Source organism: Leptinotarsa decemlineata, unplaced genomic scaffold, assembly GCF_025532065.1.
Source record: "Leptinotarsa decemlineata unplaced genomic scaffold, Ldec_3_MD MMD2_tig00002159_RagTag_RagTag, whole genome shotgun sequence".
NCBI lineage: Eukaryota > Metazoa > Arthropoda > Insecta > Coleoptera > Chrysomelidae > Leptinotarsa > Leptinotarsa decemlineata.
The window spans coordinates 4,783,643-4,803,051 of record NW_027412574.1 but is presented as its reverse complement, the minus strand read 5'-3'; the positions used below and the strand labels follow the sequence as shown (position 1 = coordinate 4,803,051).

Here is a 19,409-nt window from a genome sequence, read left to right as displayed (position 1 = left end):
AATATAAAGATGATTTATGTCGATCGCCCCTTTATATACAATGTTAAATGTAGTAGAAAGCCATAGCGAAATTAAAACATTAGAGCTGAAGCCAAACAAGTCGGCAATGTTAGCTTTTCCATTGCAACAGCCCAATATCTTTTACCTTCTGCATTCGGTAATACGATCTTCTCGTTGGTATCAGTTCGTTTTAGGGTGGAAGGTTTGAAATTTTCGACCCCATCCATTAGGGCGTTGTGGGTGCGCTCTTGTGCCAAGTCTACATAGAGGGTGACATGCAAAAAAGGCGACAAATACAACAAACTCATAATAGACTAGTCATCGGAAGCAATTTCCATGAATGTGAGTCATCCAGACCAATTAAAATTTATTCAGACATTTTGTCTGTATTGTGTATTGACAAATATTGATGGCAATGACGGTTTTGATTCGATGATTGAAAATAATCCAAGTAAATAAGGGTCCCTTTTACGTATTGTTATAAACTTTCAACTAACGAATTTACTATGTCATTTTCATTCTTTTTAAAATATTGCCCATTAGGAATGCGTAATTTTTGTAAGTAAAGATTATCAAGTGATTTGTCGATATTACATTATCCGAGACATTATCTTATCTGTGTTTCCGGGAATATTGTAAAAACCAGTGGTTTCATGGTTTTTCAACGAAACAAAACGGATGGAAAATCTTCAGATATAATTTCTTTCATATTCTAAACAAAATACTTCACATTTAACTTAGGAATATAATATCATGAACTCACTCAAACATACTTAAAACATTATGTTGAAAGATTCGAAATTTATTCCAGTTCGCAATTCGTTGGTGCGTAGGAATTCCGCCTCGAAAATACAGGAGTCCTTCATGTATATAACAAATTCGTGGGCGAAAGAATGTAGAATAAAAATTCGTTAACCCACGATTATTAGATTGTTGGAGATAATTATTATCAAATCAAATTATAACAAGAACAGAAATATCAATTTGAGGTCGATAATTTGATATACATGAACATTTCAAATAATTTTGGATAACTTTCAGGTAACCCATGTCCCATGTCGCTATTGCTCTAAAATAGTACAAAAAAAAACAATTCATTAATCCCCATATTCCAATCACATGTTTTGGATAGGCAATTCTTTCAACTTCTGCATCTTCTAGAAATGAACCTGTTCATAAAGTTAGCTCTGATTAAAAACCAGGCAGGATATAATGTGATTGTTCAATAAAATAACTCTCAAGTCAACGAACTTCAAATAAAGGGTGACAACGTCGTTAACAGATAGTGGAATCGACGTTTACAAATCGATGACCAGTATTATGCATCTGAAGTTGTACTCATGTGTGAAAAATCAAGAACCCCATATAAATTGACTTACGAGACATTTTGAAAAATTTACCATTTATATGAGTTAAAACGTGTAAATTATAACAAACGTATTTGAATTTCATTAGTTCGGACTTCCATTGTCTAATATTATATAAAATGATTTGAAATCCCTGAAAGAACCAATAACAAGATAAATTAAAAAAAACAACTGAAAGTAACCATTATATTAGGCAAAAAAAAAACTGAAATGAAATACAAATAAAAATAGAACAATTAAACAAACCAGGCCACCAAACGCGGACTGCGATTCCAAAAATTGTATTTACCGGATACCCTGCGAGTGCGGAGAATCATACATCGGTGAAACTAAGAGGCCATTGAAAGTTCTCATTGCCAAGCACAAGCAGGAGAAACCAGCAAATCAGGAATAACAGAGCATGTTTGGACTCATCAACATAACTTCGAGTGGTCCCAAGTTGATATCACACACAGGGAGGAACATTGGTTTAGGAGGAAATTCAAAGAAGCCGCATACATGTTGTACAACAATGGATACGCAACATATGGAAACCCATAATCAAGCGAAAAATGGCAAACTTCCGCCCAAACGGTTATCTCCCGCTAAACCGGTGAAGTGGAAAGAGGAAAGCGGAGATAAAAGTACTCGAATGACCCATTAAGAGTCATCCAGTTAATCCAGTCATCACCCGAAGACGATTGCGGATAGGTACTAACAATCGAAACGTCGTGAAGTAACTTGACATGGAAATTCTTAATTTTTCATTTTTTTTCAGTTGTTCTATTTTTATTTGTATTTCTATTCACTGTAATTTCATTTCAGGGATTTTTGCTTAATATAATTGTTATTTTTAGCTATTCTTTTTTAATTTTTTTTTGTTGGTTCTTTCAGGGATTTCAGGGAAGTCCGAACTGATGAAATTCATCATGAACCATTGTCAATCACCTTCAAACAAAAGCTGAAATGTATTTGACAAAAAATTTGAGAAAAACCAATAGTTAAAAGTCCTCTATATATTGTGGTTTTTCTATTTCATTTGAAATCAGAAACCTTTTGAAGCAGGAACAAAAGTATTGATATTGTTCAAACAGTATGTGTAATTCTCTTTGATATACATTTTCTTGTGGATGACTCGATACTTCTTTCTCATTTTTTTTTGTATATAATCTTCCACAATCTGAAAAATAACACATCTAAATCAATAGAGAATCTGCAATTGATTTCAGAGACAACATACGAAGTAGAAAATACAGATTCCACTGGACATTTCATTATTTTGACGTGTATTAAAAAAATTAGAGCAAAGATGGGTTTCCGAAACGTTGATCATTAAAAAAAGCTAAGTATATATATTAATTTTTTTTCAATTGATTTTTTTCAATCTGTAGGCAAAACGTATGAATACGACAAGTTAATGACTGATTGGACTCTACAGTTGTCGCAGTCACTTTTCGGTGTAAACTTTTCAGTTTACCCTCTACTGAACTTCAGAAAATTCTCTATTGGTGTAGCTATTTTTCAGATTGTGAAAGGTTATATACGCGAAAAAACAGTAAAAAGTATGTATGATATTCAAACAAAAAAATTCAATTTTCTTGACTTTCTTGAAAAAAGACTATCAAGTTTGAAAAATCAAGTAAAAAATTACTAAATGAAGGTAATGCTTGTATGTACCAATACATAGTTCCAAAACTAACAGAAATTGGAATACAAACGTTTTAAAGCATTAGCTTTGAAGAACATGAGCTTTAAGTGTTTGATGCTATATACCGAATCGACAAATTGATATCAAATGTTAAAACCAACAGGTAGATACTGGACAGGAATACAGGAATTCAGGAATTAAAATGAATTATTGTTAGACCATTTGCAAAGAGAGTAGCGTAATATCTGCCTGCAAACAAAGATGCAGGTATTCAAAATAAGTTTCATCATACAGAATTATATTTTAATTTGGTATCTTTGAAAACACTATACAACTTAGTTATCTCCAATGAAAGATGCAGCAAAATAGCATATTGAAGAAAGTTTACTTGCAAGTTCAACAAAATAAAGCTCTGATGCTCTGATGAGATTGGCAAAATCAATCAAAGTGACGACAAATTTTTTTCAGAAACATATTCTTCAAATGAATAATTGAAGTATAACTCTCTCTGTTTCTCTCTGATGTAAGTTCCATCATTATTACATCCTTCAAAAACAATTTTAACGTAAATATATAATCTCCTAGTTGAAAATCAGAGCCAAAACACAAAGAATTCCAACACCAGACAGCGCTGTTTCGACCATCCATAGGTCTCATCAGTGGTGCTAGGCTGAACCACAAATGCATTGCTGAACTCAACTGTCTAAAGGACGACATCTCTGAGATCGATAAAGAAGTTAATCCTCTCATGTTGTTATATTAAGTATACGAAGAATTTTTTCGAAAAGAGGTACGCCGAATTGAATTTTTATATATCATAAATATTGTTCAAGCAATATAAATAATTATGTTCCACTTCAAAAGGTGTTTGATTTCAAATGAAAAAACAAAACCTTATTATAAACCTTATTAATATTTTTTGATGATTATTCTGAATTCGCTTATCAAAATAAAGTTCAATAACTAGAACAACTTCTTCGATAAACGTTTCATAACTATTTTGTTTTAGCTAAATTTGGAATATGTCAAATTGTCGCATAATTTGATATTGTTCTTCTTATTTCAGTGTGAAAACTTTTAGTGTCTGCTTTTTTTACACATGTATATTTGTAAATATTTTATAATACGTTAAATTTTTTGCATTTTGTGCAATATCACTACCAACAAGAAATTAACTACCAATCTATGGTAGTAAAATGATGGTTACCAACTCCTTATTGCTAAGAATATGTCACTTTTTTGAGTGTCCCATAATTACTGAATGCTCATAGAATCTCTGATAAGTAATTAATTGTTCTGTAAAATGAATTCGAATATGGAATGTTCCTAATTCGAACATTCCAGCAGACATAAAATTAAATATAGTGACTAATCCTCACGATATCTCACCCCGTCCTACAAAAATAACTTCAAGTATCTTCGTCACCCCAACAAAGATGCCATACTTGCCAAAAATCAAAAATAACCGACTTGGAATTTCCAAAAATAACTCACCTTCAGCTGAAGGCAGAACAACTTTCTCTTGAGTGTCTGCATTTTTCAAATTGCTCGATTTGAAACCTTCCAGCTCGCTCTTCAAGTCTCCTGCCACTTTGGGAAGATCTTTGAGGGCTGGGGGAGCTGGAGCTACTGGAACTGGGCAAGACATCTGAAAAAAAGTATACTTTTATTCAATGAATGTAGCCAGCATTGATCTGACAATTCGGGTAAACAGTATAACTAATTCTATACACGCACTTGAATATCAATTCATTTGTTATAAAAATTAATATTAAACAAGTTGAACTGAGAAAGAGTTGCAGTATCGAATTGAGATCAAAATCCTCCAACTTCCTTGTCTGATTTTGTCCGATTTACTGCTAACGTCGTATTAAATATCGTTTTCAATTATACTTCGCTTAGCTATCGTGTTATCATTGTTCTCGTTAAGTATTTTTGTGGTAACAAAGACTGTTTATAAAATGACACGTATTCATACGTGCACACACATATTGCTTAGTCATAATTACTAATTCCTAATATTTTTATACCGCTATTATCAATACATTCAAGTGAATGACTGCTGTAACTTTTGAAAAAGTGTTTCATTCGAACAAATTTAGAAAACAAAGAACATGAATGATAAATACTTATACATTCTCGGACAAAATGCAGGATTTTTAGGTTTGAAGTGGTATATAGTTTGTTTTAGAATAGGTAATATCCGTACATGTATTAATTAAAACTTGTGTCCACCAGACCAGAGCGATAAAGTTACTCCTCCGGAAAGAGGAAGAATCGAATCGCTGTCCGACACTACTTAACTAGCAAAATTAGTGAGCTAATTAGAACCATCTCATAACAGGTATTTAAAAATATTTGAAAAAGCAATGCATCGTACTTCTGGAACTTGCCATCGGATATTTTGAACACTAAGCGAAACCAAAATATCTATTATATATACCTAACATTTCCGGTTATTCAAAACTTCCCATTGGGATATTTAGAGGAAAGTTCAATTCGAATTCATGTAACGGAAAAAACATTCACCAAGCAGACTAGACAAAGAGCTACAACTTGTGGTGAAGGTTAAATATGTGGAAGAGATACCAGACTTTTTAGAAACCAACTGTCAATCATGATAATGAGAAAGACAGAAGAAGCATTGATGTTGGTAAGACACTCGCACCTATGGAAAGACATGGATGCTAAACCAGGCATGACGTAATGGATAAGCACGACGATAGTTAAACCTATGATAGTATGATGGCCAAAAGACTTCAGGCGACCGTTATTAATAAACTAGGTGGGGTACAAAGACTTGCTCGTTTGGAAATAACGGGAGCATTACATTACATATTGTCATAGCTGGGGGAGCAGTAGTGATCCAATTTGGAGCTACTGGGGGAACGGGTAAGATAAAAATTTCAGAATACGTGACGGAAGCAAGATCAATCATGTTCATGGACCACAGTCATAGAAGAGTAAATGCTTAGAAGGGACATTAGGGGTAGGTTCCTTCGATCTAAGCAAGCCAATATCGGTGACCTCCGTTATTTTTTGTGGCGTCGATATCAAAGAGCTAGGTTGGATTCAGAAAAACAAATAGTTCGAGTGAAAATATCTGAAACTGTAAATTATCCTTCTTCTGATGTGGTTAGAATTTCCAAATTGGTGTGTTCTGTCTATTGTCTGTTTTGAAACAATGAAAAACTGGACATGAGAAGGCGGCCTGTCTGCGAGACAAAACATTTCAATTTACCCGTGCTTGTGATTGGAAATTCTGATTGTTTACACTTTTGTGCCACATTCATCCGGAGAAGATGCTTGGCAGACAGTTGGTTTATAGACGGGTCGAAAATGGAAGATAGGGAAAACGGGAGAAATACCCAAAAAAAAAGGTCGATAAAAAACTGATTTGTCCTCCACAAAAAACGACTTTCGTTGAATATTGTATTAGTCATTATTGAAACTTAAATTATTTTCTTTTCGCTTTGTCATTAGTAATGAATAAGTTTTAACTGTTTTTACGTTATTGCTATGATAAATATCAATGGCAACTTCTATAAAAAAGCATGAATTAAATATTCAAACAGCATCATTTCTTAAGCCTGGCTTGATATAATTTAATCAGTAAGCTCTCAATTGGAATCTGTAAACATTTCTGGTGTTTCGTCTAGACAGGATGTTGAACCCGACCCATTTCAAAATACTCCTAAAGAATTTTCCATTCGAGTGGTGCTTCAAATTAATTCATAAAATGCCCTAAAAGATTTGAAACCTCCAAAAAACGACATCTGATAATTCTGTATACGAATTCATTTAGATTTTTTTATATTAGATTTTGGGTTTGTTGTATATATCATAAAAATACATGTCTTCCGATAACTACATACTTCTTTTTTTAGTAAAATTGTCAGTGCTCTTAAGCTATGAGTATACTGAGAACATTTCTGGACATGAAGAATAGGTAATTAAATTAAATTGTGGAAAATGTTTTGGGAAAAATTTTGCTAGATATAAATTCTATCAAATCAACGTATTCCTGTGCGCATATAATGTTCCTAGAAACATCATCCCCTTAGTGATCGGGGTCGTTCAACACGGGAAGGTATTTACGAAATAACAAGCGTTTGACCTTCAATAAAGAAGTGCTCCAAAAGTAACCAGAAATCTGATTTGGTGGTTCTGAAATCACCACTACTGTGGTACTACTGAAAACCTGGTGAGATATGAAACACGGTTTCCTGAAAACTGGTGAACCGAATATCAAAATACTAACTGATTATTTTGTTATGGTGACAGTGACGATCGAAAGTTGGCTGGTTTGAATTCGGTTTCGGTTAGTTTTATGTTGTTTTGCGAAAAAACCAGAAAATGTTTCATTCAACTAGTTTTCGTTATCAGAGATTAAAAAATATATTATATTTTACATAACTAGATGAGTAGAATCATATGATTTCCAAAACATTTAATTTACATTTTTTCGTAAAAAATCAATCATACATTTTAATGACCCAGGAAGGTACTTTTTAGCACTAAACGGTTCCAGATGTCATCAATTGCCTCATTTAGATAATGAAAGCACTGTTTAAACAGGTGTAATTAGACAATTATCAAGGCACAAGAAAATCTAGTGAACCTAACATAAAAATTCAGGTAAAACTCATTGAAAGACGACCTTCTTTTGTTTATCAAATTCAATTTACTTCTCCTATTCAGCTGAAGTTTCATTTATCGTGGGCCAATCGACCCAAGTTATTTTTCCTTCCATTTAAAAATATCGATGGAAACGCACACAATGGTCCATTATTACACCAAATTGTGCATTTACCCTTAAAGAACACAAAACTATACTCCACTTGAAGTATCAAAAAAAAGGCACAGGTTCCTTTAAATAATCGCCCATTAATTTGTTATGTCGAATGTGAATGATAACAGACTGGTGTGAAGAATATTAAAAAAATGTATCGTCAGATCATTAAATTCTTCATTGCTAGGGGTCCTCTGAGATTTTAATCTTCCTCTAATGCATCAGAATTTAAAAATAACTATTGAAAAGAAACGGCCAATTTGAATATTCATTTTAATTAGCGTAAGGTTAATTAATTGAAAAATGTATGGTCACAGTGTATGATTTTCAGTTTCCACTTCGAAAATGACGTATCTATAACAAAACCGTTTCAATTCAAAAATAACCAACAATAACCTAACCTAACCTAACCAACAATAATACATTTTTCAGATAACAGCTGTCAAACATTTTAATTAGTAGCAGTAAAGAAGGGGTTATTTCAGGAACGTATATTGAATAAAATTTACTAATTTTATATGTTCTTATTAAATGTACAATCAAAACTTTTCAAGATGTGTTGGTTCAGTGGGTAAAGTATCCTGTTAGCGCAAGAGACCAGAGCTTCAATTCTCGGCTGTGGCATGAATATTTTTTTCATTTCAATATAGAACGAAATGGAAAAAAATGTGTCACACTGATTTATTTTCGTAGAAACATTCATTTTCTTGAATATTTCAGTGTGAATGTTAATAGTCCATTAAAATTGATTAATCGTCGAGCAGTTACAAAGAAACTGTTTTTGGACATTGCAGTGAAGTAATTTAGATATCTATTGAAAACACTTTTTCTACACCAGAACAAAAAAACAATCTCTTGATACGCATTTCACTTAAGGTATGTTTTCCTAGCGACGTGTTTTTCGCGTAGCAGGAACCGGATTCGTCCCAATCGCGTCGGCAGAGACGCAAAACTTATCACGCGGCGTTTTAATGTTTTCCAAAGCGAAGCGTGTTTCTCTGTTCAGTTGACGTACTAACGGACAACGGACAGTGTTATTACAATCCATTAAGTCTTCATATCGAAGAGAGTCGTTTTTGGCAATTTGCTACCAATTTAGACGTTGCTCGGTAGGAGCCAAGAGCTTCCAACGCCGCTTGACTGTCCGAGAATATTTTTATTGACTTGTGTATGAGATTGGCTTCTTCCAATCTCTCCACACACAATTCAATAGCGTAAATTTCCGCTTAAAATACAGTCGCATAGGTTCCTAGGCAGATTGATATCTATGTCCTGGGTCTGCGACTGAAAACACCTGCACCAGAACCGGAAGGCGTTTTTGATCCATCTGTGAACCAACAACTATCTGCTCTTAATATTTCCTTCTCACGGAGGATCCAGCTCTCTCTACTCGGGAACAGTACTTTATAAGGCAGTTCGTAGTCGACAGTTGGTGACATGAAGTCAGAGGTCATTTCCAGAATGCTGTGACTTCCAGTGTCAACCAACAGTCTGTTGCACTCTGCATTAAATTGATTTGTGCAATTGGCAATGTGCACAAGTCTATATGCAGTCCATCTCTCCCCAGAAAAATGTGGAGAGGAGGTAGATCTCGAAGGATCTCCATGTCCGCTGACGATGTGGTACTAATGGCACAACTGATGGCCAGACGTTGTAGAGGTTACTGGCTTTTGGATACCGCATATCGCCGTCTGCTAAAAGCATTATAATACCTAAGGTGTTGGCGGTGTTTGTGTCTATTGTTTGCCTCCTCCTAACCACATAGAATAGGAAGAAAAATCCAAGGAGTTTTGTGAGCGTTAGGGTTTTCCAATGATTGGAAGCATGGCTCCGTCATCATCAGGAAGTCACTAATAACACTGAACGAAACAAATGTTCTCAAACAAAACCTGTCTATATTGAGCAGCGTAAAACCGAATAGACTCCTCTCCAAGCAGTCGGTATAACACGTTGAGCGCAGAGTGTTGCGAGTCCTATTGAATCTCTTATGGAGGAGTAGGTGACGTATTAAGCTAAGTGTAACACGTCGCACGCGACGCGAAAAATGCGTCGCTAGGAAAACAGGGCTTTAGCGATATATTCGAACCCGAGCCGCGGAATTTTTCACGGGCCCCAAGTTCAGTAGTTGCCAACTTCTACATGGAACAATCGAACGACGAACTCTAAAACATTCGTCGGTCCGATCCTCCAGCTGGCTACGATATGCTGATGAAACCTTTGTAGTTAGGAGTCACGGGGAAGAGGAATTGACAAAATTTCTGGAACATTTGAATTCTTGGAATCCGAGAATCCAGTTCACATTGGAGAAAGAAAAAGGGATAATCGCTTTTCTGGATGTATTAGTGAAAAACTAACTGGAACCGATAATTGAATAAGAACTCCAATAATCATTCGCGACAGAAAAGATGGGTTATTTAGACTCTGGTAGAGTGGACAAGAGGTACCTGCGAACCGGAAGGGCTACCAAACGAAATGTGTCATCTGAAGAATGCGTTTCTGGGTAACGGATATAACGAGCCCGAAATTAATCGAGCCTTACGACCCATACAGAAACACTCCAGTGACATTGGAGCGAACGGCCAATGGAATAAACTTTCTGTCCTACATAAGCCGTGTAACGGACCGAATTGGAAGGATCCTCGAAAAACATGGCCATTTTCAAGTCCACAAGAACTGTAGAGAAGAGTCTCAGGTCAGTATTTCGTATCCCAGGAGTATATCAAATACCGTGTAGTTGTGGTTCGATCTACATGGGAACTAAGAAAAGAAGCATTAAAACGCGCTTTACTGAGCATAAAAGCAGTTGCCGCTCCGGCCAAACAAAATCGTCAGTTGCAGAACACGCTCTCAAAGGGCAGCCATGACACTGCTTACGAACGCACACAAGTTCTTGATAAAACCAAAGGGTATCCAAAGCTATTCAGATAGGCCATACAAATACATAAACATAGAAATAATTCCAACCGTAAGGAAGAGAGCTTAGACATCAACAACATGGATACCGGCACTAAATAATACAAAGCAGACGAAACGTTAGGGGTAAAAACTCACACACCACGGCCAAAAACCTGGGAATATCGGACACTTTTTTAGACACCGGCCGTGTAAGCCTACACACTATGATTTCTGCTCATGTAAGAAAAGTGATGTTTCTAGAGGAATTTTAAGGAAGGGGCTTTTTTCTCTATGAAGGAATCTAAACAATGCGACACTTTTTGTTGATTACTTCCTTGTGGCCACACTGTTTTTTTCGTCTGGAAAGCAAACTATTCCAGAAAATAGTAAGAAAGGGTGCGAATTAGTGATTGCCGATTTAGACAGTTATTCGAATACGGTATATGATGAGAGAAATATATCAACTAACAATTTGAAAATACTAGGTTTTTCCTATGATATTGTATTTACTTTTCCAGGCATAATAATATCAACAAATCTTAAAATACAAACATACAAGTGAAGTTCTTATACTCATTGTTCAAATTCAATGAGTCAAACAAAAGCCATGAATTCTTATTTTAAATGATTCAACGAACGTTTCAAACGTGTCAAATTCTTTGAAGTCTATGAACTCATAACAATAAATATTGAATTGAACAGCAATTAGTCCAATCGTTGTAAGTAAGAAACGACGATGCAGTATAATTTTGCCAAACAGCATCGATTTGCACAAAAATTTGGATTTATGTTAACTTAACTTCTACATCAAAGCTTACTCTGTTCATGGGGGTTGTTTTTACGCTAAGAGTAGATGCCACCCCATCTCGAGGGTGAAAAATGTTTCATGAAAAATGAGCCCGGGAATGGATAAACTAATACTTAGCAACTTTTGTCTAATGAGTTTTTTCTGAAAGTCAATAATTTTTAACTTCTCGCGAACTAAAAATCAATTTTTCAAACAATTCCGTAAACAATACCTGACAATGTAAGTATTTCATCGGAAAATGCAGTTATTACAAACGTCAAAACTTGAAGTTTCAACGTGAAGTAACCAAAAAATAATGCATTTTTCAGAGAAAAATCATAGAACATTTTTTTGGAGTGCTTAAGATCCTTCATTCCTATTTTTCATAAAAGTAGCATCAAAACAAAGCAAGTTGTGACGAAAATAATGTTGGTCGTTTTTACGACAAAAAATTGATTGTGAAAATCACTCTCTAATTACCACCCAAATGAAAATAATCGTTTCCACTTTACAATTCTCTTTACTTTATGTATTTATAAGATCCTCTAGAAATGTAACAGTTTTGACGTGCTTAGTTTTGAAAACAATCAAGTTCAAAGTATAAAGAACATTTTGTTTATTTGCAAAAAATTGCAGCTTCTTCAAAATAACTCAAAAACTATTAATGATACGTAGAGAATAGCTGAAATGTGTATTCATCCAATGCTCAAATTGGGGCTATACTTTGCGCATTATCGAGTTATTTTCAAGAAAAGGCAATTTTTGTAAAATAATTTCACTTCAAGATTTTTTTTTTCGAAACCTAGAACTAAACCGGTCAAGCTTCTAGAGCTAGAGTATATTACAAGTAAAAGTATAAATGAGTGGCAACGATTATTTTTTATTGGAGTGGCAACTAAGGAGTGATTTTCACATTTTTTGTCGACAAAAAAAATAGGGACCAACATTATTTTCGTCACAAGTCCCTTAATTTTGATAAGGATTTTTTCAAGCACTTCAAAAAAGTTACAGAGTTTTTTTGGGTAGGTAGTTCACGTTGGAATTTTCGATTTTATAGTTGCAAACAAATTGTAGTTATATCATAAATACGAGTTCTTGATTACAAAAAATTTGGGAATCTTTACAAAATATTGAACTATATCAACAAAAGAAAACATTAGATACGACGCATGCATTTTTTCATACATGTTGTATCGTAGCATAACATACATTTCGGTATCAACACTGACTATATGATGTGCAAATACTAGTAGTGAGAACAAAAACGAAAGAATTATTTTACAGCAGACAAAAAAAACAGGGTCTCAGCATAAAAGTTGAAGGTTTTTCTATTTTGAATAAGTTATAATTGATTTTCATCAAGAATCAGCTAGTTTCATCATATGGATTTCCATTTCCCAATTAATATATTATATAGAGGGAACTACTTTCAATTGCAATAATGAAAATTCAATATCAAACAACCCCTCGATTGTATTTTTTTAGTAATCAGATAGTACCCGAAATGTAATTAATCGTTATAGGTGAGTCAATAATATATAAAAAACGGTAATAAGTGATATAACTTATAGTATATCCACTTAAGATTATACTTATTCAACATGGGCGTCATTAATTCTTAGAATTCATAAAATGCGTTCGTGATAAGAAACCCCTCGACTCTTGGAATTTTCTGTATTCAGTACATTTATTTAATGGATATCCTCAAAAAAATAGATAATTCAGTTCATTTCTAACCCCAAAAACCAAACAACACGATCATGTAGCATACTCAACATAATATATTTAATGTTATTTAAAACAATACTTGATTGCTTGTTACTTTTAATGTTGGGTAATGTTTATAATAGGGAAGACAAATAATTTGTATAGTTCCCATTGGAAAAAACTCGATTTAACCTTGAATGGATGGTACTTTAACAATAGACTTCTGATTATATTGATGAACTTGTGTGAAATTCATTGCACTTTGTGACATAATTAATATTTTTATTTATATTGACATGTAAATTCTTTTTCATTTGTACTATGTTTATAAGTAGGTATATTCTTTTTTTTCCTGGAGGGACCAGTTCTTGTCACTGGTCCCTTCACGTGGTTGCGTGGAAAAGCGCTATTCTATCGTTCTCATAAGGTAGAAGAGCTAACGATGCCATTTGCTATCCATTATTAATTAACCTTGTTCTCTGTAACTGCTGTTTGTGTAGCAATAAAAACATTTATATTATTATTAATTGGAATAACGTCCCCCAAAGACAAGCGCCACCCATGGTTATCTCATGAACATTCAGATCAACCGGACTACAACCATAATTAATTAACAATAATAATACAATCGAATTCACTAATGATGAATTTATCAATGAAAAATGGAAAATTACTTCAAATATGTATACCTCCTGATCAACAGTAATAAAAAAACAATCCCTAGAAAGACCAGATATTTCAATTTTGACAACTGAACCGTCCTCTGTGTGAGAAATTAAAAGTAATGGACCTAACGACCAATGTATCTATCAGAAAACGCAAAGTAGTACATTTTTTAGTCTAAAAATTCGACATTTTAAATTTTGTATTACGGAGAAATCTATTTATATTTTCTTCGCAACTTTATTTGAAATAATGTATCTATTGAAATCAAAATATTTCCTATGTTTTTACAAACGACCACTAGATGCCGATACAGAAATGTGACATGACGATATTCGTAAAATGCACCTTTTATATTTTATCACCCTAGCATTGGCTGAAACTTGGAATTTGGCAGCGCATGTTTGAAAAAAGCAAGTCTGCGAAAAAATGGAAATTTCACTTTTGATGAAAACAGGAGATCCTCGTTTGAGTAATTCATAATCAAATTTACCAAGTTTACGTCTTGATAACCTCTAATGATTTCATCACTTTTATTCGTGTAAACATCTGTGTAGTAGGTACATAAAATAACACCAATAAAGAATTGATAAAAAAGTTGACTTTACATGCAAATATTCGTTAGGAGTAAACTTCAGCATCCGAACAACCCGTCGACTAGCGATTATTAGTATGTATACCGATTTACTTTCTAGTGTGATTCATCACTCTTGTCCTGCCATATAAGCCGGGATTTCGTCAGTCCAAATTCTTATTTGACCCCATGAACGGTTAAACTACATGCAAACTGGCTTTCCTTATTTGGAATGGATTAGGAGAGAAAATGTCGAGATATTATATTTATGTACCATATGATAGAAAACATACCTACAATTTGAAAAAATTCACAAAATATTTTATTATTTTTTTGTATTGTTGCTTACTGGTTCCCAACCTGTTTTTAATAACAGAACAAAAGGGTAACAATTTGAAGACTATTTTTTATCAAAATTTTGTAAAGATAATTACATTTTGATTTACATTGGTAATAATAAATCTAGTTGTTACTAAAATAACATAACAAATTATGGAAAATTGTAATAAAAAAATAATTCGTATATTGCCTAGGTTTTCTATAACCATATTAAAAAATATACATTATAATGTATACAGTGTGAAGCAGCGAAATTCCTTATAAGGATAGAAAAGTTGAAATTTTTTGAGAAAATGTCAAACTTTCACCCTATTACCGACAAATTTTGGTTTCAGCAAACAAGAAGAAGTAATACAACAGAAAAAGAAGAAGACTTAGCGAGAACTTGCAAAACAAAATTTGATGTTCTCTCAAAACGTTTGATTCTGTTTAAAAAAAATCTGTTTAAAATCTGTTTTTCCGTTAATCAGCTGTCGCCCCCATACGAACGACAACTCTCAGAAGTTGAGAAACTTGTGCGAGCTAAGGACTAACGAGGTCTTACCTTTTAACGTGTGATTCCTTGATAGATACTTTTGTAAAGACGAATTTCTCTGAGATTTCTTTCAAGGTTAAAAACCTTACGCAATTTAAAAAGACAAGGTCAATGAAAATTTGTTACAAGTGTGATTATTGACAAACTAAGAATGCGGTAATGTGAACATTTTCACGAAGAATTTTTCAATGGGCCAATAACTTACAACATATTAAAAAAATTGTGACAGCGGGTAAAATACTTCAACCCAAGAAAGGGTTGAACCTAAAACTCAACATTTTATGAATATAATCGAATATATTTCATCAGATTTCGATGACTCAAGTCTTCTTGACTTGAAATCCAAGTAATAGTAGCATGTAGCAATCATACAAAATAAACCATATGAAGCCAAGTAACAAAGTACGACCCAAACTGAAGAAGTTTTACAATTTAGGTTGGCCACTTCATATATGCACTTCAATGACCTCACGAGGTCTTTTAATGTCCACTCACTATCATACCATATTTAATGTATTCGATTCTACGCTCATGTTGCTTATGTTACTTATGTATTTAGTGTAGTGAGCAAACCCAGTCCTTATAAGGAAACCGACTGATTCGCTAACCGCACAAGACGTATATAAATGTGTTAAAAAAATACGAAATTATCGATTCTTGAGAAGTTGAAGATACTTTAATGAGGTTTATGGTATACCAAGTGACTGCGTAATCACTACCCATGGCGCCATTATCGTTTTTTTTAAAAAGAGAACACATGACAAATATATCAACAATATATCAAAATGAAGTTTATTTCAATTAAAAAGATCAATAAGTGCAGGCGATAATATTTCCCATTAGGAAGACCCGTCTGTGGGAACGATACAAGAGTCAATCCACGAACATTTAAAGCAAAAGAGGCTCCCCAAGGCGGTCCGTTGCAAAGATAATTCAACGAAATTTGTCCTCGTATCTTTCACTGCAAGGAAACTAGATGACACCATATACTGAACTACTTTGTTAGAAATATATCGACACTTATTATAAATTTTCAAAATTTTATCTTTAGTAAAATTAGTTTCGGAATTTCATAGGTGTTACGTGATGGGTACCTCATCTTCCTTAACGAAATGATAATTTTGTACGAACAAATAAGAACATGTATCTTTCAGAAACAGACTGGAAAAACTATAAGAAATGTTGCCAAAATTCTCTATTTAGGCAAAAAATGACACCAAAATTAATGGTATCACAGACAAAAAACAAAATAAAACGAAAACAGTTTATTCAAAACATAAACATACAAAGGATACTAAAGATATCAGATGACTTTACTAGCACACTATGGTTTACTTTATTTATTTCAAATATTTCTTGTGGGAAATCTCAGAACATTAAAATCTTGATAGTCTGAAACATTGAAGGAGATGGCGTAAATCGTCACTTTTGGGACCGCTCTCACAACCTCATAATATCCTTCCGGATTGTTTACCAAGAAGTTCAAAAACTAATCAAAATGAAAAAAAATCGAACAGAAAAACTAAATCAAGAAATACTACAAAACTGAATGATACGAGAAATACCTCATTCGCGTTGATGATCCAGCCAATGGTTATCTTGGAAATAAAACGGAAATAATTCTTATCAACACTACATCCTATACTCATTCTATGTACTTGATGAGCGTAGCCGTATTCATTCATTTCATATGGACACTTTGAATTATCATATTTATAAATAAACGATTACCTATCATATTTCTCTATATAATGTTCGATATAAAGCAAAATATGCAACAGAACAAATCGCAATCAAGAATGAATTCACAGTAAACAAGTTTTGTTATCAGAATGCCACTTTGAAATGATTGGGATATTTTTTCTTTCTTTCTGCTGTTGATAATTTGAGTTTCAAGTTGGGATATGAACTGTGATGATACCCATCGTCATGGTGCAAAACATATCAGTGGCACTAGAATTGACGTAGAAATTTTGTTATTAGTCGAATCTAAAAGAGAATGCGATCAAGTCGAAAAAGCAATTATTTGAAACAGCAAAAACTCGTAGAACATATTTTCACGATCTTTTTAAAGACAAACCCAAGCACTACAGAAAAATCTTTGAGGCGCCCCAAGAGCGGTGCCTGTGCGAAAGTACCGATTCACGTTGGATTTGAATTTTTGGATATTAAATTAATTTTGAAAAAGGTTCACAGGAAGTTTATTCCACATAAACGCAGTTCTACAAATGGAAGACTTCTTAAACATTGAAGTTCGAGGTGTACTAAGTTGAACCTCAAAACAATAGCAGCCACAGTCTGGAGCATATTTCTGATATGTACCACTCTTGGTGGAATCAAATGTGCCAAGGCACTTGAACACCTCCAGTGGAAGTATCTATAAAAGAGAGACAAATCTTCAACTTTTCTTCGATGTTCCAGACTATTAAGGTTGCAAGGGATGTTCGTGTCTCCAATCAGGCGGATGGCTCTTTTCTGGATGGAATCCAGCAGCTTCAGGATATGCTTAGGGGCGGAACTTCATACATACAATACTCCAAAGAAGGTCTAATTTGGGCTTTATGAAGCATCAAAAGTTGCTGACGTGTGTACAGTTTTCTGGTTCGAAACAGTGTTCAAAGTTTTTGAGAAGCAGCCTTTGCATTTCCAGCGACATGATTGTATCAAGACATATTGGTGTTCATTTCAACCCCCAACAAACTTATCAAAGCAGAAAGCTGAATTGTCTGTCCTGACATTGTTATATCCAGTTCGGAGACACTTATCTTTCTGGAGGAAACTGATGCCTGGGTTTTCATGGAATTGAATTGAACCTGGTTCCTTTCACCCCAATTCGAGATCACCTCCAGATGCTCATTAAGATATGTAAGCTCCGGCTCCCGGTGAAGATGTGCATCCACAGCCGATGTCCTGAAATCCAAATGGAATGTCGAGACGAGGGTGCTGTCGTCAGCAAAGTAATATATTGGATTCTTGATTTTTTCCAATAAGTCGTTGAAATAGGTACAATTAAAAGAGGGTTGGAGACAATATGTATCCCTGGCTCTCCGGCTTCCCTCAGGAAGCTGGAAAAATGATCCGACAAGCCATAGCATCGACGTTTGGCCAGCAAACCCTCATGCCGCACACGGTCAAAGGTCTGAGAAATATCGAATGTCTTACAAAATACTTTTTTTTACTTCAATTCATAATTAATCGTGTCCAAGATATTTTTCGTGTTTGTTGGTCGTAATCTGCATGTTTTCATGCCTGACGTTTTTTCTAAGACTTCGGTAGACATTTATTAAAGGCGATGTGTTTATTAAATTGGTGGTGGCGATAGCTTCCTTCCATTGGATAAATTGAATTGATAAACGAGAGGAATTAAGTACAGGTAACCAGATTTTATTAATGTTGATTCCCTTTTCCTTTCGGTTGAAATATTTCTGTATTTCTAAATTTCTATTACCTGTATATTATATTTCTTTAATATAATTATATATTTTTTGTTACATTTTACGTCCTATATTTCATTTATTATTTGTTTTTGTAGAATTCCATATATTTTCTGTACTGAATGTTCACCTCGCCTTTCACACACCATTTGTGAAAAGAGGAGATGAATTTTTATTTTATTGAACAACTCATTTAATTTCAATTTTACGAGAAAAATTGTAATAAACAAAGTTGTTGTTAAAAATCAAATTTGCTATAATTTTGTTTCTTATACAATTTTTCCATAGGATCGATATTTTATCTCGTCATTGTACTATCACGTTTATTTTCAATTTAGCAAAAAATTTGTGATAGTTGTTTAAAATCAAATTTCCAATAGTTGTGGACCGAGAAAAGGAGGTATTATCACGTTTATTTTAAATTTTAAGAAAAAAATTGAGACAAATAATCTTGTTCAAAATCAAATTTCCTACGATTTTGGTCCATAACAATTTTTTCATAAAATCGTTATTTTTCAATTAATACCTGTGAAGATGTGGGGGTAAACCTAAGTATTCTATTATCGCGTTTGTTATTGATTGTATTTTTGATGACTGTCCTTGAATATTCGATGAAAATTTGATGTTTCAATAATGTAATTTGCTACAATTGTGATCCTGATTTTAAAACAACTTTGTTTATAAGAATT

General features: G+C 33.8%; 1 protein-coding gene across 6 annotated transcripts in view; it reads right to left on the bottom strand.

Annotated features, from left to right (window-relative positions):
- The window catches only part of cib (thymosin beta cib), a 73,043-nt gene that overhangs the window by 10,925 nt on the left and 42,709 nt on the right, over positions 1–19,409 (bottom strand). For 2 of the 6 annotated variants that reach the window (XM_074177090.1, XM_074177092.1), the window contains exons 1-3: positions 16,852–16,986; positions 4,489–4,642; positions 146–259 (exon numbers count right to left, since the gene is read on the bottom strand). In XM_074177090.1, coding sequence (XP_074033191.1) covers positions 146–259; positions 4,489–4,642; positions 16,852–16,971 — 388 coding nt within the window. In that variant the 5' untranslated portion in view covers positions 16,972–16,986. Of the gene's footprint in view, positions 1–145; positions 260–4,488; positions 4,643–16,851; positions 16,987–19,409 lie in introns of those variants that run through there. The other 4 variants (XM_074177093.1, XM_023159095.2, XM_074177091.1 and 1 more) reach the window with 2 other exon arrangements.